The 22,724-nt window shown below is 36.7% G+C and overlaps 1 protein-coding gene across 2 annotated transcripts in view; it reads left to right on the plus strand.

Annotated features, from left to right (window-relative positions):
• The window catches only part of LOC150098145 (lysosomal acid glucosylceramidase-like), a 235,650-nt gene that overhangs the window by 128,083 nt on the left and 84,843 nt on the right, over positions 1 to 22,724 (plus strand). For both annotated transcript variants that reach the window (XM_090406013.1, XM_090406012.1), the window contains exon 7: positions 20,342 to 20,566. In XM_090406013.1, coding sequence (XP_090262139.1) covers positions 20,342 to 20,566 — 225 coding nt within the window. The remainder of the gene's footprint in view (positions 1 to 20,341; positions 20,567 to 22,724) is intronic.

The raw sequence follows: 22,724 nt of genomic DNA on the forward strand, positions 1-22,724 counted from the left end.
TTGAGTGTTGTAAAAAAATCCATTAAACCTCCAACATAACTGTTTCCATTAGTTTCATGCCTTAGTAATTTACTAACATTTATAATAGAGCAATGCCTAAGTTGGATAAGGGGAATAGCTACACAATGATACTGACAGATTTTTTTATTATTATATCACACCTCCAGGGAGTCCAAAGACTCATTGAGGGAGGGCATCAACTCTACAACTCTTTGTCTCACTACTTCACCAACCTTCATCATCTACCACCAACTGCCACCACCACCACTAGTGATTTCACAGGCAATCACAAACATCCATGCCTAAAGCAGGATTTGAACCCGCAGCCTTTTGGTTGGAGAATGGATATGCGAGCCACTCGGCCAACCAGGCCGACAAGAAGAAAAAATTGTGCTACTGCATAATGTTTGTTAATATCAAATTTGTTGATGACAGTACACTTCATTTTTCATTCACCAAACTTTGTAGTGCCCATATATCCCAATGTATAAGATTTTCCATAATCATTGCCTTTTAAGCACTGATGTCCTTGCTATATTTTAGTGGAGTGATGATAACCTTTTCAACTTCCATGTATACAGAACAATCTTGTAACTTCATCTCCATGCAAGATTAAATATATTTTCTTGGACTTACACCTCTAGCCTTTCTTGGCATAAGCACATCACATCATATTCCATTCCATTCAAAACATTATTTCTTACTTCAACTCCTAGCACTATATAAATCCCAAGTCTGGCCTACTGTAGAATATTTTTCTCATATGTGGGATGGTGCACCAAATATAGGTTTTGTGCTTGCAATATTCAGAGGATGCAGTTAACGCCATTCTTGGACCAGAGTCTTGACAAACTGTATGTGGGGGTCATGTCCAGAAGCCATTAACCCATATTGGCTGCCCTCTCTGAAAGTGTCTGACATCACTAACTATGAAAGATATCATAGTAAAATATTTTTTTTGAACCATAGCATAATTTAAAAAAATCTCCCACAAAAAAAGAACTAAAAGATATCAAAAATGCAAAAAATTACAATCCCCCCCCCAACAAAATACACCCAAAAATCTAAAAAAAAAAAAAGTCCTATATAAAAAAAAAAATACAGCAAAATACTTTCACATGCACTTCACTATATTCCTTCTGAACCTCAACTGGCATCCATTACAATTACATTCTGTATGATTCCTTCTGTAAGAAGGGTGGAATATGTACCTTTGTCAGATCTAATATCATTTTCCATTCCAGAGATTACCAATCTTAATTGCTCACCCTTCCAGTATCATCACCTCTGGCTTCAGTTTTCCTTGTCTCACTTTGTTGCTTTCATTTTCTGTCTTTACTGCTTTCCTAATTCCAATTGCCATACTGACCTTCTTTGATTATTTATCTCTGAAGGTTGAGTTTCTACAGTAATTACTGAAACAGTAAGATCATTTTACTTGGAGGTTTCGATGTGCATAACTCAGACTGACTTCCCATTTCTAACTTCACAGGTTAAGCTGAAAGGGAAACCAAACTATTTGCTGTCAGTAATTATTCACTTTCTGACCAGAATGCAAGATAATCCTTATGATTCTTCCAACACCCTGGATCTTTTCTTAACCACCTCTTCCTGTAATATACTGTAAATGTTAGCTCTTTTCATGGCAGCTTTCACTACATTACTTTTTCTACAGATTGACCCTCTGTTGAAAACAGAGGACACTATAATAGTACCCATAGTAGTGACTTCTGGGATTTCTGTACCTCTTTTCATGGCAGCTTTCACTACATTACTTTTTCTACAGATTGACCCTCTGTTGAAAACAGAGGACACTATAATAGTACCCATAGTAGTGACTTCTGGGATTTCTGTACCTCTTTTCATGGCAGCTTTCACTACATTACTTTTTCTACAGATTGACCCTCTGTTGAAAACAGAGGACACTATAATAGTACCCATAGTAGTGACTTCTGGGATTTTTGTACCTCTTTTCTATGGTTTTCATTTTCCTGATCCAAACAACTGTTCTACCCAAATAACTGAAATAATCCTGCTGAAATGAGCCTTCATCCAAATTCTACACAAAACCCAAAATCATTGCCCAAGCTTTGGATTCTCCAACAAGTGTGCTGCCAAAGTACTTCAAGTAAACAATAATAATCAGCATACATTAAATAGCCCAAGTCCAAAATCTCAGGCTTCTCACAATCCATACTACCTACATCAGAAACAATAAAAAAAAAAGGAAGAAAAAAAAAACACGAACAAATCCATGGACTTTGTAAGCACAAAATAACTTGCCTCCTGTTTGAATGTCTGTCAGTTATTTTCTGGTTTTTTGCTAAGGCTAGTTTAGCAATCCTATCCTTCCATACTTCCTCCTCTTTCTCACATACTAATTGTACCATGTTAACATCTGACACCTTTTAGTGTCAGTCTTCTCCTCCAACTCTTGTTTAGGCAACCAAGGAAAATCACCTTTTGTGTTACCACAATAACTGCATTTCCTCTTTGATTTTTTGCCAGAAGTAAATCAGAAAAATTCTTAATAATGTTGACATTAATAAGTCTCCCTGTTTTGATGCTAACACCTCTATTATCATCCTAATAACTTGTACTCCCATCCTATATTGCATGGAAGCAATTTAACATTCTATTATCCTTAGCATAGTACTCTCAAAAGTCATGAAGAAAGTGGTAGTGTAAGTGATCATTGATTAGTGATCACCATTGGATTCTTTCCCCCTTGTTCCACAGCAGATTTTCTATCCAACCATATTTACTTTTGAATAAAAGTCATGGAAAAATTCTAAAAGTCATTTGGTTCACTTTTGATATTTCCAAGGCATTGGATCCAGTCCAACATAGAGGACTTTGATGAAGTTGCCATCTTATGGTGTTCCTCCTGTCCTTTTTGATTGGATTACCAGTTTCCTTTCATCAGATTTATCTGTCAGTCCTAGTGTATCCCAGGGCTCTTCACTTTCATGAACCTTCTTCCTTTTGTACATTAATGACCTTCTTTTCTAACATCAAATTCTCTCCATAGTTCTACTGATGACAGTATATTCCTTTCTTCATTTGAAAAACTTTCCCATGCTCAAATGATTCAAGATCTTCCATAACAGATGTCTTAAACATTGATCTAATCACCCATTCTCCAGTGGTGAAAAGAAAATCCTGTGAATTTCATTGCTACTAAAACACAATCTTGCTTTTATTTCTAGAAATAAAAGTTTTACTTGGATTCCCATTACTTATTTTGATAATATTTCAGTCTCCAATCAGGATCGGTTTTCTTGCCTTAGGTTAATTTTCACATCTAGCTTGGCACAAATATATTCTTGATCTTTCCTTCAAAACATTATTTCATGCTTGCACTACTCCTAATCTTTTATAAATCCACATCTGCCTGATGTTAAAATATGTTTTTTTTTTTTCATGAATACTGATCCACCAAACTGACCATCACCATTCTTTGCCTATCCTATAATCACGTAATAAAATGAGCATGTAAGAAAATACTGCTTCATATCTGTATACAATTCCGCCCCATGCTATTTCACCAACCTCTCATCCACATCTTTCATTTTATCTACTTCTTGTTGTTATTAATAACATTTTATCGACTATATCTACTATTTATCATCTAATAATAATAATTTATCTACTTCTTGTTATTAATAATAATAATATTCCTCAAGAGTCAGCAGATTCATCATGGGAGGTTCATTCAACTAACAACATATTTATCATACCAGATCTTAAAATCTTTAACACTCCTTGTATTAAAACAACATATTCTGATAATGTGATACATTCATTGACAATTCTCCATGTAAGAAATCTACTCTTCACCTTGCTCTTATATAACTTCCAGGGATGGCCTCTGGTTCTTCCCTTTTCACCTTCTACTCTTTTTATAATCACTTCTGGATTAATCCAAAAAAATCTTCTAACTTAAATGTCATTATCATATCATCTCTTTTCCTCTTATCCACCAAACTCTGCAATACATATTTATAGTGCCTCTGTAATGTAATTGGAAGAATGATGGTACATTGCACCGTTTGATTTGAAAGGCCTTTGAGATAGCAGGGTTTCTTCCTTTCAGAAACTCGGGTTTTTTTCCCACATACAGACAAATTGGCCCTCAGGACATATGCATTTTTCAGACAAAGAAATACTTGTGGTAGTGGAGGCAGTTGATGGCAGGGGTGAAGATGATGGAGAACTGTAGAGCAGGTGCCCTCCCTCAATGAGTCATTGGACTCCTTGGAGGTGTCGCAAAATAATAATAATAATGTTTTTTCAACCTCTCATAGCCAGCATTCCAAAGTCCTGTTATTGTCTTAGTCACTCGTTTCTGGACCCTCTCCAATGTTTCCATATCACACTGAAAACCAGGTGACGAAATCTGAGCACAATAGTCCAATGCTACTGTATAAAGCACTGGTCAGTCCAAGAGTGGACTGACCAGTGCTTTATACAGTAGCACGACTTTCTACATGTTAGAGTACTTCTTATAATAGCAGCACTATGATGTGCAGTCTTTTCAACACTTGCAATATGTCCTGTAAACTTTAGCCTACTGTCAACCATCATTCCCAAATATCGAATCTTATCCACTTCCTGCAGTACAGCACCATCAAGTATAGAACCATATATTTCTGCACTGCAAAATGAAACATCTTGCACTTAATATTAAAACTACAACCTCACTCCTCTGTCCAAGTCAAAAGTCTATTCAAATCTTCCTGAAGGGAATTAATGTTAGCATTGTGCTATTTATAATTCTCCCCAACTTTGCATCATCAGCAAACAACTGGAGATCGTCAGTGAGTTCACATGATATATCATTTACAAACAAATTAAATAGTGGGGCTCAAGAACAGAATCTTGGGGCATGCCAATGATTACCCTCTTTTTTTGAGACTCTGCTCCATCATACAGAACTTGCTGGTATCGTTCAGAGAGCTAATCTCTGATCCATCTAACCAATATTCTGCAGTTTGTATACCAACTTATTGTGTGGTAATCTATCAAATGCTTTTGCAAAGTCCAAGAATATCACTGCATATAATTCTCCCTCATTTAACACTCTTGTCACCTTATCATAAAATGCAAGTGAATTACTAAAACAAGACCTTCCAATTACCAGTCTGTATAAAAATTATACAGACTGGTAATTGGAAGCTTCTTTCCTAGAATCATGCTTGTGGAGTGGTACTAGTTTGCCTTCTTTCCACTCCTTAGGAACCCCACCCACTGCAATACTTTCATTAAATAAGAAGATCAAGGGCATAGCCAACTATGCCCTTGATCTGTGCATTCCTTAAGAATGTGTGGTGATATGTCATCCATTCCCACAGCCTTATTAAATTAACATCTAACCTAATCACTACCTGATACACCTCTTCCACTTCTAATTCTCCTAATACTTGCCTCCCTTCTACATATTGCATGGCATTATTTTCACCAGTACAATATAACTGATAAAGTGCTCATTCAGTAATTTCACTATTTGCAACGGTCACTCTGCTGACATGACTATGCACCACTGTCATCCTACCATAATTTTTCTTTCTCTTGCTTGCCATATAGTGGAAAAATTCTACTATATAATTATTAATCTTGATCTGACTAGCTAATCTATCCTAATACTGCACCATTTCTTTCTTTACTATGCCCGTCACCTTCCTTGCCAGCACTTTATACTCTTCGCGGATCCAGTCATCACTAACTGTCTTGTATCTCCTCCATAGCCTTTTCTTTTCCAATACAGCTTGCTTGATTTCACTGTTCATTCATTTCCCTCCCACTGTATTTATTTGCTTAACCCTTGGTATGTAATTACACATTGCTTCTGTCAGATACTGCCTTATGAATTTCTATTTACTGTTAACATCTTTTCTGCACAGTTCATTAACCCAACATATTGATTCTAATTGGCTACAGAGCTTCCCATATTCACACTCGCCTTACACTTCCACAGATATCCTTTTTTTTTTTTTTTTGTGGAACAGCCTTCCCCAAACAGTTTTCCTGCAATGAATACAACCTCCAGCCAGCACTTCAAGAAGCACATTAATAGATTCCTTTCTTCTTCCTAATCACTTGCCCTATATATATATATATATAATGCAACTAATTATGAAGAACAGATTTCTGCTTATTCTCCAGAAACTTTGTAGTATCCCCATTCTTTGTGAATAATATGCAGTGTTCTGTCAAAATGCTTAATTCCAAGGTTGTCTGAAATCAGTTTCTCAATCGGTGCTCGACTTTTTCTACCATTCTCATTGCGAATCTTTTCTCTTCAACTTCAGTTTTCTGCTACTACACTATACCTTTCATATATCAACCCATTTCAATGAAAATACACCACAAACTTCATTACAGGAATCTGTTTCCAACTGTTTTGCCATTTCTAAGCCGGCCTGGTTGGCCAAGTGGTCAGCATATCAGCTCTCCAGCCAAAAGGCAGTGGGTTCGAATCCTGCCGCAGGCATGGATGCTTCGATTGTCTGTGGAAATGCTAGTGATGATGATGGGTGGTAGATAGTGCTTGTGTAGATGATGGTAGTTGGTGGATTGAGCAGTGGAGTTGTAGAGTGCCCTCCCTCGATGAGTCATTGGACTCCCTGGAGGTGTTACGTAATAATGATGATGATAATAATAAAATAACATCAGTTAACTTTTGTTACAAATGGAAATTTTATTTCCCTAAACATGTAAATAGTTATATAATATTCTGGAAAACCTTGGTTTTTGATCAGTTCTTATATAAATTAATTATGGAAAAATACATACATAGCATAACAAAGTCACGTATTTGGAATATATCAAAAAACAAAAGAATGCTAATCTTTCATATCCCATTCTATATAAGTGATCATACCACCTGAAACTTGCTTTACTAACGCATTCTTAAATGCTAACAATGGGGGCAACTAATTTAGTTTTTTGACTAATTTCCTTCTTATTCCATATAAATTTAGTCAGCTAACTTGCAGCACGTGGTGGTGAATTTGAGCTGTGCAGAAAAAAGTGATTTTTAATCGGTGAATAGTCTATTTTTCCCCCTGTTTTTCTACATTTTTGAGTGCTAAATTGTTTCTCTGAATACAAGTGTACTTCAGTGGTTGTTTTTTGGAAGTTAGTTGCTGTCGGGATATAATATATTTTGGTTACTGTCAGAATTGAATGCATAACGGTGGAAGACAAAACGAAGCTAAGTTTTCATTACTGAATTTAGTTATATTTCATTTTATTTAATTATATTTAGTGTACTTAAATGTTTTGTTTTGCTTGTAATTGTTTGTACTTTTTTTTCTTATTTATTTAACGGAATTTATTAATTCAATAATTATTAAAGATTACACTACTCGGCAGGAAGGAATGATGGCGGATTCAGCTGCAGTCGCAAGTCGCATATCGTCAAGTCCTCCACCATTTAAGAACTCTATTATAAGCAATATCATAAGGGACTTTGTGGCATGCAGTACTTGCGGCATGTATGCGTCTCGGGAATTGGATATGTGGCTTGTGAAAGAGAGTGTGTATGCGTGCAAAATGCAGGCAGTTGGAGGAAATCAGTGCATTAGAAATATCAATATCCGAACTTGTTGCTCCAGGAATGGGGAATGAATGTAGGAAGACAAGTAGTGTAATAGGAGAGAATGAAAAATATATATATATGTGAATGAGAAAATAATAGTTGATAGTGTGGAAGGTGTGAGTGACTGTGAAAGTTTAGGACCAAATCTGAGATGGTTTTGTTTGGGAGAGTGAATTTAGATTAAGAGTGACTGACCTGCAGAGGGAGATAGATGAGCTGAAAGAGGAGGTGGAATGTTTTGTGAATGAGAGCAGAAGTATGAAAGATAAGATTAGGAGAATGGAAGAGATAAATGCAAGGCGAATCAGAGTAGGGGGAAGAGAGAATTTTGGAAGTGTTAGAAGAGGAGAGAAAGGAAACAGTAGAAGAGAGGGAATGAGTGACAGGTATGGGAATGCTAGCAGATGAGAAGATGGAAACAGTAGAAGAGAGGGAATGAGAGAGAGAGAGATATGGAAGTGCTAGAAGAGGAAAGAATGGAAACGGTAGGAGAGATGGAATGAGAAAGAGGTATGGGAATGCTAGAAGATGAGAGGATGGAAACAGTAGGAGAAATAGAATGAGAGAGGGATATAGAAGTGGAGAAAATGGAAACAGTAGGAGAGAGGGATATAGAAGAGGAGAGAAAGGAAACAGTAGAAGAGAGGGAATGAGTGACAGGTATGGGAATGCTAGCAGATGAGAGGATGGAAACAGTAGAAGAGAGGGAATGAGAGAGAGAGAGATATGGAAGTGCTAGAAGAGGAGAGAATGGAAACGGTAGGAGAGATGGAATGAGAAAGAGGTATGGGAATGCTAGAAGATGAGAGGATGGAAAAAATAGGAGAAATGGAATGAGAGAGGGATATAGAAGTGGAGAAAATGGAAACAGTAGGAGAGAGGGATATAGAAGTGGAGAAAATGGAAACAGTAGTAGGGGAGAGAGATATGGGAATGCTGGAAGAGAGAATAGCAGTATAGGAGAGGGAATGAGAGACCTATGGGAATGAAAGAAGAGGAGACAATGGAAACAGTAGGAGAGAGGGAATGGTAAGAGGTATAATGTATGGCGACTCAATGATCTGTAGTGTTCAAGATAGGATGCGTGAGGTGTGTTTGCCAGGAGGAACAATAGAAAGGGTGGCTATGGCAATTAAGAGAGGTGAAAGGGTGGATGAGGTGATTTTGATGGTAGGAACAAATGACTTGAGTGGTAATGTAAGTCGGGCAGTGAGAGATATGAGATTTTTGCTTCAGGATGTACGGAAGAAGACAGAGAGAGGAAAAATAGTGTGCGTGTTACCTAGGTATGATAATGACGAGCTGAGCAGAAGAGCAGTAATATTGAATGACATAATAGCAAGAATGTGTGACGAGAGGACTGGTATATGTGGATGCTTGGAGTGCGTTTGAGGAAAGAGAGGAATTGAATGCGAGAGACCGCTTACATTTGAATGAGGAAGGACGTGGGCATCTGGAGAGATTGCTGTTCTGAACGAGTCAGTGTGTCCCAGGGGGGGATGATAGCAGGGGTGGCCTCTTGTGGGAATGGATACTTGGGAGAAGGGAGTCGACATCAGGTAACACTGAGCCCAGGTGAGTCTAGAGGGGATAATGCTAAGTATAGAAACAATGGCATTTATATGCTTTATAATAATGCCACAAGTATATGGAATAAGGGAGAGGAATTGGTGCCTCAGATAGCATCAGCCTGGCCAAAAATTATTGCGATCACTGAGATGTGCTTGACAGAAGAGGATATAATAACAGGAATAGAAGTCGCTGGGTACAGCATTTCTCAGCAGGATAGGAGGGGAAAGCGTGGTGGTAGGGTACTGCTTATGATAAGTGATGACCTATGTCCTCTAAGAGTGGAGGCTTTGGAAGGCTGTGACACTAATGATTTTAAAAGCATATGATGTGAGGTGGAAGTGAACAAGACAGGATATTTAGTGGGGTGTTGCTACAGACCCAGGAGCACAGAGGATGGGGACCGGGAGATGTTTACACAGTTAAGTGTGGCAAGTGCAAGAAGAATGATTGTTATGGGAGATTTTAACTACAGTAGTATAAATTGGAGAGAGGAAGATGCATGTAGCAATAGGGGAATGGAATTTCTAGAATTCTTGAGGGACACATGTCTTAGGCAACATGTAACAGAGGGAACAAGAGGTTCAAGAGTTTTGGATTTGGTTATAGCATCAGAAGAGTTGATAATAACTGAGATGACATCTCTCCCACCAGTTGGAGAGAGTGACCATATGGTTTTGACTTGGAAAATGAATAGACATGCAGGAGTATCAAAGAGATGGGAACTTATGTGGAATTATAAAGCAGGTGATTATAATAGTCTTAGATATCAACTTCAGGAAGTTTCATGGAGGGAGGAATTTAAAGGCTGGGATATCATTAGTGCATGGGAAATTGTGAAGGAATATTTGTTAGCAGCAATGGTAAGTTGTATACCATGAGTGAAGAAGAGGACACAATTTGGAGTAAAGTGGATGACAAACGATATTAAACAGGAACTGCATGCAAAAAAGAGGCTGTGGAAGAGATATAAAGAGACAGGTGAAGAGAAGATGCATGAAGAATATAAGACACAGGCCAGAAGAGTGACTAGTGTGGTAAGGAAAGCGAAACTGGAATATGAGAGGAGATTGGCCCTAAGATCCAAAGAAAATCCTAGGGAATTTTTTTAGTTATGTGGCCAGTAAGAGGAGAAATGATAGTGGAAGAATGATATTGTGGGATAAAAATGGGAATCGAGTGACTGATGCAGAGGACATAGTGGAATTGTTCAATGAACACTTTATTCAAGGATTTCATCCTGGAGGAGTCAATTTAAATACTAGAGGGATAGGACTGGTTCGAGGTTTAGAGGTACAGGAGGAGAGTGTGTTTCAGATACTGAGTACTCTGGATGCCAGTAAAGCTTTAGGACTGGATGGTATTTCACCACGAGTTTTGAGAGAATGTGCCAGGGAACTGACAGTGCCTTTAACCTGGCTTTTCAATGAAAGTCTGGCTGCGGGAAAGGTGCCCATGGAATGGAAGGAAGGTAAGATAGTGCCATTGCATGAGGATGGTAACAGACTGGAAGTGTCTAATTATAGGCCAGTTTGTGTGCCATCAGTAGTTGTTAAGATCTTGGAGAAAGTAGTGAGGGACCATATACAGCATTGGGCAGATGAGGGTAATGTTATCTCTGAGAGTCAACATGGATTTGTGAAAGGGTGCTCTTGTTTTAGCAATATGCTAGCCTTTTATAATAAAGTTACAAGAACATTAGATGAGGGAAAGGCATATACTGCAATTTTCTTAGACTTAGCGAAGGCATTTGACAGGGTGCCACATGATAAGCTGATATTTAAGTTGCAGCACATGGGTCTGGATGTCAGATTGGTCAACTGGATTCAGAATTGGCTGTCTGATAGGTATCAGAGAGTTGTGTATGGTGGAGCAGTTTAAAGGAGGCGGAGGGTTACAAGTGGGATCCCACAGGGCTCAGTACTAGGACCTATATTGTTTAACCTTTATATCAATGACATTGCCAGTGGATTGCAAGGGAATATTCAGTTGTTTGCGGATGATGCGAAGCTAAGAAAGATTATTAGTAATAGTGCAGATGTGGTAGCCCTGCAAGAGGATTTGAATAAGCTAGATAGATGGGCAAATGAATGGGTGTGTCAGTTTAATGCAGCAAAATGTAAGGTCTTGAGGTTTGGGAAACATCAATGGGATGCTACATTCTGTATGGGAGGAGTTATACTGGAGGAAGTTGGGGAGACAAGAGATCTGGGGTTGATGGTTGATAGAAACCTGAAGTTTAGGGGATATATTGCAAAGGTGGTAAAGGTAACACAGAGGATTGCTGCAATTATGAGAAGGACACTTACCTGCAGAGATAAGAGGGTTATTATTCCATTGTATAAGTCTCTGATCAGACCACACTTGGACTATTGTTCTCAGATTTGGTCTCCAGGATTTGAAGGGAATAAATTAACTGTGGAAAGGATACAAAGGCAGAACACAAAGATGGTGTCAGGACTGTACAATGTTAGTTATGACGATCGGCTGAGGGAGTGTGGACTGCAGAGTTTGGTGGATAGAAGAATGAGGGCGATATGATTGAGACTTTTAAAGTGTTGAGAGGTGGTTACAGGGTTGACACTGGGGAGTTCTTTCGCTTGGTTGAACAGCGGAAAGGAGTGATGACAAGAGGCCATCCCTGGAAGTTATGAAAGGTGGATGTGCGCAAGAGGGTGAGGAGTGGTTTCTTTGCATGGAGGTTGGTTGAACTGTGGAATGCATTGCCTGATGGAGTGGTGAGAGCGAGAACGGTCAATAAGTTTAAGGAGTGGTATGATAGACTTTGTGTTTCTCCGGGGGGACCTTTCCTCGATGAGTCTTGACAGACTTTGTTCTTAGGAAGGACCTCCCACAATGAGTTCTTTTGACTCCATGGAAGCCTGAATAATAATAATAATAATAATAACTTCATACCATACCAACTTTACTAATTCTGTTGCCTATTTGAAGGGAATAAATTAGCTGTGGACTGCAGAGTTTGGTGAATAGAAGAAATACAGGTGATATGATGGAGACTTTTAAACTACTGAGAGGTAGGTGCACTGCTTGGAAAGAAGTCAACAGACACTCCCCATGGGCAAGGTGCATCATGCCATGTAATGAGTCACATCTGGTATAAATTAGAGGAATATGATGCTTCCAAGTTAGTGCAGCTGTGTCCTGTTGAAATAGCTGAGAGAAGGGAACTGACAGAGTTTGAAAGAGTCATTGTGATAGGATGACGCATTGCAGGTCTATCTGTTCAGCAAATTTTTGACAATTGGGCCATCCCAATTCAAAAATCTGCACTTTATCTCAGTAGGGTATCACTGAGATAAAGTGCACAAAGTCGACTGCAAGTGATACACACAGTAGATGACCCACCACATTCACTGAAAATAACCCCAGATTGCTATGAAGGATAATATGTAAAACTGCCATTCCTTAGCTGACACATTAAATGCAGAGTTCCAGACATCTGTTGGAACATGAATCTGCACAAAAACATTCAGAACTGAGGCTCATAACATGGGTTTTCATTATAGGACCACAATATGTAAGCCACACGTGACCTGAACCATTATGCAATGTCATCTTCAGTGGCACAAAGAGCATGTACAGTAGAATGTGGCAGCTTAGAAAGCTAGGTAATGAAGTGTCAAATCATGCTACATGCTACTCTACTTAGCAGATGGATGAGTGTGGGTTTAGCAGATGCTCAGTAAATGTCTCTTACCAGAGTGCATAACCCCAATTATAATATTTGGAGGTGGCAGTGTGATGGTATGGTCCTGTTTTGCCTAGTTTGGTCTTGGACCTCTGTTTGTGGTCCACAAACATTGAATACTGAGGAGGTATCTGAACATTCTGGACAATGCAATGTTTCCTACTTTGTGGTGTTTCTACAGAACTGGCCATTATCTCTTTCAGCAAGACAATGTCCAGGTCCGTTCCATACCACAGTGCAATGAACCTTGGGCGGCACAATTTAGGGGCGATATAATCGAACACGTTCATAAAAAATAAGGAATAAATAAGCCAGAAGAACATCTTAGTAGGAAATGAATAAAAAGGTTTTTTTATTATTTGTGTTTTTTCTTTATTTTAATATACGTTCCTCTTAATGTCTTCTTCTTCCTAAAATGGAATTTAGGCCAAGTGGCCTGTTCGGGTCTCATGTCATCTCTTTCTTGGTCTTCTGATTCTTCTTTTTCCACTTATTTTGTATCTGTATAATATTTTTAGTAGTCTGCAGTTGTCCATTCGATTTAAATGTTCTAGCCATTTTTGTTTATACTGTCATCATCATCAAATTCCTGCCATGGGGTGTACAGGATATGATAGTACTACATGAAAAAAATTACATCATTGTTAATTTCCTATCTACAATTTTCCTCCAAATCAGTCTGTTACTTGTCAAGACTCCAACATTATCAGATCTTATATTTCTATCGTCTAAAGCATTTTGTACCGTATCAATCCACCTATATCTTGGTCTTCCTCTGGGTCGTTTTGCTGCCAACCTGGCAGAGAACACTTGTTTTGCTAATCTTTCCTTGCCCATTCTGTTTAAGTGACCATACCACCTGAGATTAGCTCTGCTAACGCATTCCTGGATGCTGACAATGTCAAGTTCTTTCCTAATATCCTCGTTTTTAATATGATATTGCCATTGATGCCATCTGTTCATGCCTATAATCTTTCTCAGGACTCTCATATCTGTGGTCTCTGGTCTTTGGTCAAGTGTTTTACTTCTGCACCAGCTCTCAGATCCATAAGTTAAAACTGGTTTGAACACTGTCTTGTACACAGCTAATTTAGTGTTCTGACTGATTTCTCTCTTATTCCATATGAATTTATTCAATTGACTTCCCACCATACCAGCTTTGCTGATTCTGTTGTCTATTTCTATATTTAATTTACCATCTTCAGTAAAAATCGTGCCTAAATAGCTGAAATGTTTTACTTGTTCCACAGGTCCTCCATTCACAACACAGTTGACATTTTCAATGATTCTGCCTATTTTCATTGTCTTTGTCTTTTTATTGCTGACCTTCATACCATATCTATTACAACAGCTATTCAATTTAGTCAGAGAATCTTGCAGACTTGTAGCAGATTTATTTAGAAGTATAACATCATCCGCATAAAGCAAAGAGCTGACATTAACATCTCCAATTTTGATATCATGTTTAATACCACTTTCCTTCATAATGTGATCCATATAGATAATGAATAACAGAGGGGATAATGTACATCCTTGTTTTACACCAGATTTAACATTAAACCATCTTCCTGTACTGCCTTCAATTCTAACTGCTGACTTACAACTCAAATAAAGACTAAGTATTGCTTGATATAATGCCCCATTGACACCATATAACTGAAGCGTATTGAATAGCTTCTCTTTTGGCACCTTGTCATATGCCTTTCCCAGATCGACAAAACTTAAATAGAGATCTTTGTTATATTCCCATGCTTTCTCGACTATTTGTCGTAAAGTGAAGATCTGATCCTGACAGCCTCTATTTGGCCTGAATCCAGCTTGTTCTTCACCAAGCTTTTCTTCCACAATTCTTCTCAACCGTTTCTCAAGTATACTTGCATAGATCTTGCCAGGAACACTCAGTAGGGAAATACCTCTGTAATTCTCACATGCAGTTTTATTTCCCTTTTTATATATGGGTACTATGAGAGCTCTACTCCAATCATCGGGAATTCGTCCCTCTGTCCAGGCTTTCTGAACTATGCAGTGCAGCCACAGTAAGACTCTTATACCACCATACTTCAGCATTTCTGGTCAAATATCATCTACTCCTGCTGCCTTTCCACATTTCAAGCCCTTTGATGGCTTTTTCTACTTCTAGTATGGATATGTATTCCTGACTGCATGCCTGGTCAGTGTTTTTTACCACTGTACTGTCATCACTGCTTGTTTCATTTAGCAGTTTTTCAAAGTAATTACTCCATACTCCAAGGATATCTTTTTCTCCCGTTTTCATGTCACCTTTATCATCTCTAATTCCTTTTACAGTACTCTTTCCTCCATTCTTAAGCTTCTTCAACAACCTCCAGAATATTTTGCCACCTTCTTGATATTTATTTTCTATATTCTTGCCAAAGTCCTCGCATGACTTTTGTTTAGCTAGTTTTACACAGTGTTTAGCATTCTTGCATTTGTCTCTATATTCTCTAAGAGCACAAGCTGACTTATTTGACAGGAACTTTTCATATACTTTCTTCTTTTCCTTCACTGCCTCTTTAACTTCCTGTGTCCACCAGGGAGTTCTGATTTTTTTATCCTTACAGATAACCTCACCACATGACTCTCTGGCAGAATCAATCAATGTTTTCTTCAGAGTTTGCCACTGAATCTCCAAGGTTTGATTCCTGTTTTCAAACTCTTTCGTTTTTTCTTCAATAATCTTTGTGTATTTTAAGCCTACAGTTCACATCTGAGAGCTGCTCAACTTTTATTCGCTTTAAAACTTTCTTACATGTTATTCTTTTCAATATGAAATTCAATTTTATCCTGCTGAAGACTAAATAGTAATCACTTCCAATTTCAAATCCTCTGTACACTCTTGGTGTCCTGCACCATGGAGAAAACATCACTATCAACAATAACATAGTCAATGAGACTTTTCTTATTCCTAGCCTCTTCTCTCCATGTGAATTTGTGCACATTTTTATGTTGGAACATGGTGTTAGTAATAACCAGTCCATGTCCTGAGCAGAAATCCAACAGATATTTGCCATTATTATTAGCTTTGCTCTTTTCTCCAAATTTTCCCAAAATATTTTTGTATGTCTCACAATCATTTCCTACTCTGCTATTTAGATCCCCAACAAGGACCAACTTTTCATTTTTCATTGTGTCAGTTGCTTTTTCTAAAGCCTCAAAAAATTCCTTCACTTCTACCTTAGTAGAACCTTCTGTGGGACCATAGGCACAAATAAGTCTCACTGTCCAGTTCCCCATTCTCATATTTGCCCACATTACTCTACTTGAGACTGACTGCCATTCAAGAAGATTAGCCTCGTATTTTGTGTTGAATACTATGGCTACTCCTTCTTTTCCTTGATTGTCATTGCCTGAATATAACATTTTGTATTTATTGCTCAGAAAGATCTCACCAGTTTTGGTCTTTTTTGTTTCAGTCACCCCTATTATGTCAATCTGGTACTTATCTAATTCCTCAGCTAGCTCCATTTCTTTGCCATTCAGGCTTCTTACGTTGATAGTACCGATCTTTAACTCTGGTGATGTTGAGTTGCGGTTTGTTTTCAGATTTGTTCCAGTAGCTGACTTTTCGCTGTTCGCCCTGGTTCCCTGGCGAAAACAACGGGGGCCTTGTTTAACTGGGCGACGCCCCAGCCGGCATGAAATTTTGTCATGTTGTACCATCATTCCATATTTTGGTTTAACCAATAAGAATACAATTTGGTCGGCCCATCCTCGTCCATTCAGTATCCAAGTAGATACCCAACAGGGTGCACCACGAGACGGTGAGAATTGGACATTAGGTCAGAAGCCCTGGTCGGTTCTCCGCATTCCTTTAAAGGCTATGTGGAGGTCTCCTCTCAGTTATACAGCTTTGACCCTTAAGCACCCCAGACAGTTTGTACTGTCTTATGTAGTAATTAATTGGTTTTATTTTCGAGGATTATAAGATTTCTTCATTTGTTTAGTGGTCCCACTTGGTATATCCAGCTGTTTTTCTGAGGAACTTCATTTCTGTGTTTGAATTCGTTTTTCATCTTTCCTTTTCATGGTCTCCATGTTTCACTTCCGCATAGTAGAGTTAGTTTTGACAAGACATTATATAGTCTGATTCTAGTGTGTTTTTGTACTAGGAATGACTTAAATATATTATTTATTATGCCATTAACTTTGACAAAGTTTGATATTTTAGTGTCTGTCTTTTTCTTATTTGTATGATAGATCACATTCTAAGTATCTGAAAGTGTTTACTTGTTCTAGTATTTTATTATCTATCACTATTTTACTTCTTATTGGGTTTTCTCCGTTGAATGCCATTATTTTTGTGTTTTCTTTAGATAGTCATATTATATTGCTTTGAGATATCATTTAATGATCTTTGTAAGTCATCTTCTGATGTAGCTAATTTTGATCATCTGCAAATAGTAGTGTATCTATCTTCATTTGCAGGGTCATTTGTATACCAAATAGGTTATGCTGTTTCCAGATTGTTAATATTTCATTTATATATATATATTGAAAAGCAGAGGTGAGAGGGTACATCCTTGTCGTACTCCTCTTGATATATCTTTCCATTCTGAGATGTGTTCTAATTTAACTGCTATTTTATTTCCTGTACATATTTCTTGAATCGATTGTAAAAGTTGGTTTGGTATGTTTAAATTGGTTAATATTTTAAACAATTTTTATCTACTAATTTTGTCAAAGGCTTTTTCATAATCAATAAAGGCCACATGTGTTTCTTTTTGAAATTCTCTTCTCTTTTCTATTAATAATTTTAAAGTAAAAATTGGATCTATGCAGGATCGGCCTTTTCGGAAACCATTTTGTTCTTCTAGTAATTTGTCTTCTGCAATGCTGCTTAGTTTTTCTTTTAATATTCCTGCATATATTTTATATCCTGTATTCAGCAGGCTAATTCCCCTATAATTATTGCAATTGTCTTTATTTCCTTTTTTATAGATTGGGATAACCAGTGCTTTTTTTCCAAGAGTTAGGGGATTTTCCAGACATCCAAACCATATTAAAAAATTTCAGAAGTCTTTTGTTAAATTTTTCACCTGCATTTTTGCATAGTTCTATATTTATATTGTCTTCTCCTGGTGTTTTCCTATTTTTCATCTTCTTTATTATATTTTTCAGTTCTAACATTGTGATATTTTCTATTAGGTCATTCTTTGTCTTATAAAATTTTATTTCATTGTTCTCATCTGTCCAGAGATTTTGGAAATAGGTCACCCATTTTTCTAAATCTATTGTTTGTATTTTTATCTTTTCTTTTATTTCTTTATTCATGTATTTTATTACTTTAGAGGTTTTGGGTTGGGGCTTAAATAAATCCTTTTCTAGTTATTATTTCTGAAAAGAATATTATTTCTAAACAACATTATTTCTGAAAAGAAGTAGAAGAAATTGTTCCATCTTTCTATGTAAGAAAGATGGAACAATTCTTCTACTTCTTTTCTATTTCTACTTCTACTTCTTCTTTCCAATTCTACTTCTTCCGAGTAACATAGTTATAGGGTTGATACTGGGGAGTTCTTTTGTATGGTGGGGACAATTCCAAGAAGTTGCAAAAGAAGTTTCTTTGGTTTCTTTGCATGAATGGTAGTTGAACTGTGGAATGCATTGTCTGATACAGTGGTGAGAGCACAATGAGTCTTGTGACTCCATGTAGGTCCTGAATCATAATAATCATAAAATTCTTTATTTTGGTAAATTATTATTATTTTGGTAAATTTTGGCGATGCAAAATTATATAAATCAAGTGGATATTAAATCCAACATTATTTCAAAGTCGCATGTAGAAACTATGAAAGTTTCATAAAAAAGTTGACCAGAGAGCTTATGGGAATACACTTGCCAGCATTTATGAGTTACCCTAGTGCGACCATATAGAAGACATGATCGCTTGCCCAAGCACTCATATATTTGCCTTTTATTAGTCCATTTTGATATGGTTTCACTGCCCTGATGGCTGTTTTGAACTGGTTGGTTCTTCCCAGAGACCAGACAGAAACCTTAAGAGTTGCAAAAACTTTCGTTCAGTACTAAAGAACTCAAAGTGTCGGAGAGAAATATTTTTCTTAAGCGAACTCTCAGTCAGGGCGTAAAGTATTTACTAAAATAAAGAGCCAAAAGGCTTCATTTCGGCAATGCAAAATTATATAAATCAAGTGGATATTAAATCCAGCATTATTTCAAAGCCAAATGTAGAAACTATGAAAGTTTCATAAAAAAAAAGTTGACCAGAGAGCTTACGGGAATACACTCGCTGGCATTTATGAGTTACCCCAGCACATACCATATAGAAGACATCGTCCATATATTCCATATATAGACACTTGGGTAAGCTATCATGTCTTCTAAGACCATCTGACTTATGTAGGATTTAAAAAGGCTTAATAAAGTTCCTCTCATCACAGAGATGTCAAACCAGATAAAAATGCTAATAATGTAATATTATCATTATATTGCAATAAATTGCTAAGCCCCTAAGTCATGAAGGGATTTAAACATTTAATAACTTTTTTATTTATTATTTTTCTTCTTTTTTGTTATTAATAAATACAGAATCTTGAGACTTAGTTATGAAAAACTAATAAAAAAAAAATGGAAGGCATTTACGTCACGTAAATGCCTTCCATTTTCAGCTTCACAAATGGGCAGCCCTTTCCACAGCATGTTCCATGACAGCTTTTAATTTCTGCATGAATGCTCTCCTTCGGCTGTTGGATTGTCTGGAGCTTGTTGACATACACCTTTTCTATCAGGTAACTCCATAGGAAAAAGTAGAAAGTCATCAGATCTGAAGAACATGATGGCCAATTAATTGCAGATCTTCATGAAATTATTGCAGATAATTGTAAAGTTGCACGGTTTTGGCTCATTGTTGGGTTGTAAATTGTTCTATGATTAATTTCCCAAATGTTCCTTAGTATACCTGAAAAAAATAAAATGGAACAATTGATAATAAAAAAAAAAGTTATTCACATTTAAAACCCCTTCATAGGCCACTTATGGGCCACCTTGTACTTGTAAATAAAAATTAACAAAAAAAATTACCTTCTGTCATTACATTAGTAGAAGAATATGATGACAATGACAAAATACTTTTAAATCCATTGGTGTGCTTTGCTTATTCCTGGCACTTCATACCATTAGTTATATTTTTAAACAATTCTTTCCTTGCTTACCCTTGCAATCATTTTCATATATATCTGGAAGTTTTATTCATATCCTCTAATTTCAGTCTCTGTTATAGACTAATTATAGTATTCTCTGTTACATCTATGAAAATGCTGCAGCATTAATGCAAATTTATATGTTAAAGATGTTTAGAATCAGTTTTAATGGGTTTCACTACTTAGATTGATTTTACTGTTTTCTTAACGTAGTTTTATTTTATAAATTATAGTTAACTAATTTTTTTAGTAATGTAGTTTGAATGTCTTGTATTTCAGATTCTTGGTGATGAAGAGGCTGCACGTTATATATCAGGAATTGCATATCATTGGTATTGGAACTTCATTTCACCACCTAAGTTGCTAGATATCACCCACAACTACTTCCCCAGTATATTTTTGTTGTCATCTGAAGCATGTACAGGTCCATACCCATGGGACATTCCAAAAGTTCAGCTTGGAAATTGGCAGAGAGCTGAAAGTTATGCTCATGATATTATTGTGGTAAATAACCAATTAACCTTGATAATGATTAAAAAACATTCACAGTGTGATTAAAATTAACTGCGACCTTAACTGTAAATTGACTTTAATGGTATTAAACAACAAATTACACGGTAACCACAGTAATTAACTTTAATGAAATGAAATTACAGATATTTCATACTGATGATTTACTGTTATGTTCAGTATGAAATATCTGTACTTTCATTTCATTAAAGTTAATTACTGTGGTTATTGTGTAATTTTAAATATTTCATGGTATTAATTTTAATGAATAATACCATTAAAATACATTTAACACATAAATGTGTTAATAATTGGTGGATTTTTATATATATAGAGATATTCATAGATATTATATCTTAATATTTAATCCTACCATAGAGATGATCTCTGTTTCTAACAATTGTTTTCTTTAATTCCGAGTATACCTATATATTTTTATATGCACAAGGGGTCACTCCAATTGGTGCAAGGATCTTAACTCTTTCAGAATCCAAATAATCACTGACTCAAGACCAAAATACAAAATAAACACATTTTATAAAACAAAAACAATATATATATATAATACACTTCAAACAACTTTACATAACTAACTACAAATTTAATTGGATCCAAGGCCTTTTTTTAAATAAACTTACACTTAAGCCTAAACACTTTGTTTTCAAAATGACAAAATGTTCATAGCCAATTTTTCTATCTGTCAAGGCCCTTTTCTGAAGATATGACTCCATTCTTCATTTACACAGGATCCTTTTCATCACTCATGTAGTGCACATAAAATCTTCCTGACTTAATTCTGTCTCTTTTCTTCAGTGGAAATAATAGTCAGATCCGGCATCCTTAATACAGATGAAACTTCCTAATGAGAGTTTTCTCGAACATTCCTTTAGAACATAAATAGCAAATTCTTCTTTTATTCACTAAATGCTTATTGGCAGTCTTAACTCTTCCAATTAAAAAAAAACTTACAGTTCTACGATTTCCTTTTCGGAATCTACTATAAATCTTTCAATTAGTGTTTCCTCCAATATTCCGTTTAAAATGCATATAGCAATATTTTCTTTTATTTATCCACATATTTATTCCACATTAAAACTTAATGGTTCCACGATTCCTTTTTCGGAATGTACTATTAATTTTCTTCCGACTGTCACATAAAAAACTTAAGTTCCTCCGAACCTAAATATCTGCCAGCACGTGTTCTAAATTCCTTCCGAACGCTATCCTGTTTACTCTCTCGTTGCTTCGATACCGAACTTGTCAGCTGTCAATCACACATCAACCTTCTCGGCGAGCATGAGCACTCCATGAAACTGGTAAGCAAGAAGTTAGCTATAAATAATGGCTGACACGTTGTCTCCGTTAGCGACAAGAGAATGTCTTCATAAAACGCAACCTTTGATAATTTTAAATTACAATGAAATTTCTTTGACAAAGCGTGAAAAAGATTGTCTCAAATCTAAATCCCGATATTAGCATGTCATGCAATTTGTTACCTTTCAGTGAGAATAGCGCAACTTACTAAAATTAGGGCTCGTTTCAGGTTTGGGAATTAATCCATTTCGAAAATCAGACTCTTTCCCTTCAAATGGCTGGTTCTTTAACATAGTAGCCTATGGAAGACCGCAGCGGACGCATTAATGCATGAGCGGGCACCTCGTCTTCGTTCACTACCGGAAGTGACGTCACCGGAAGAGGGATGAAGCGGAAGTTAGATCAGATTGACGTCACTGTGACGCTCGTATCTCTCTCTCTGGTTACAATCGGTCGCTTGCGTGCATATTCGGCCGAGCACACGCGCCATGTTTGCTTTTTACGGTATGTCACCATACACGGCCAGGGTGAAAAAAGCTTGCCACACTTGTGATTTTCGTTTCAGAAAAATAAATAAAAGCACACTGCATCCCCACCCCAATCATCCATGCATCCTTAACTACTTCAATGGACCTGATAAGTCAAAATGTGTAGTGTGCTCTGTGAAACTGTCTTTGCTGCTATATGGCTTTGGAGAAAGTATTTTAAGAAGAAAAGTCCAATAGTGCATTTCGAAATGGTATTCAAGAGAAAGAGATGTTAAAATGAATAGACAGCACAAATTTCTAAGCATTTTATTGTTATATATAACGATATATATATATATATATCGTTATAT

This window comes from Typopeltis vanoorti, chromosome 16 (genome assembly GCF_054136105.1).
Source record: "Typopeltis vanoorti isolate ZY-2024b chromosome 16, IOZ_Tvanoo_1.0, whole genome shotgun sequence".
In the NCBI taxonomy this organism is placed as follows: domain Eukaryota; kingdom Metazoa; phylum Arthropoda; class Arachnida; order Uropygi; family Thelyphonidae; genus Typopeltis; species Typopeltis vanoorti.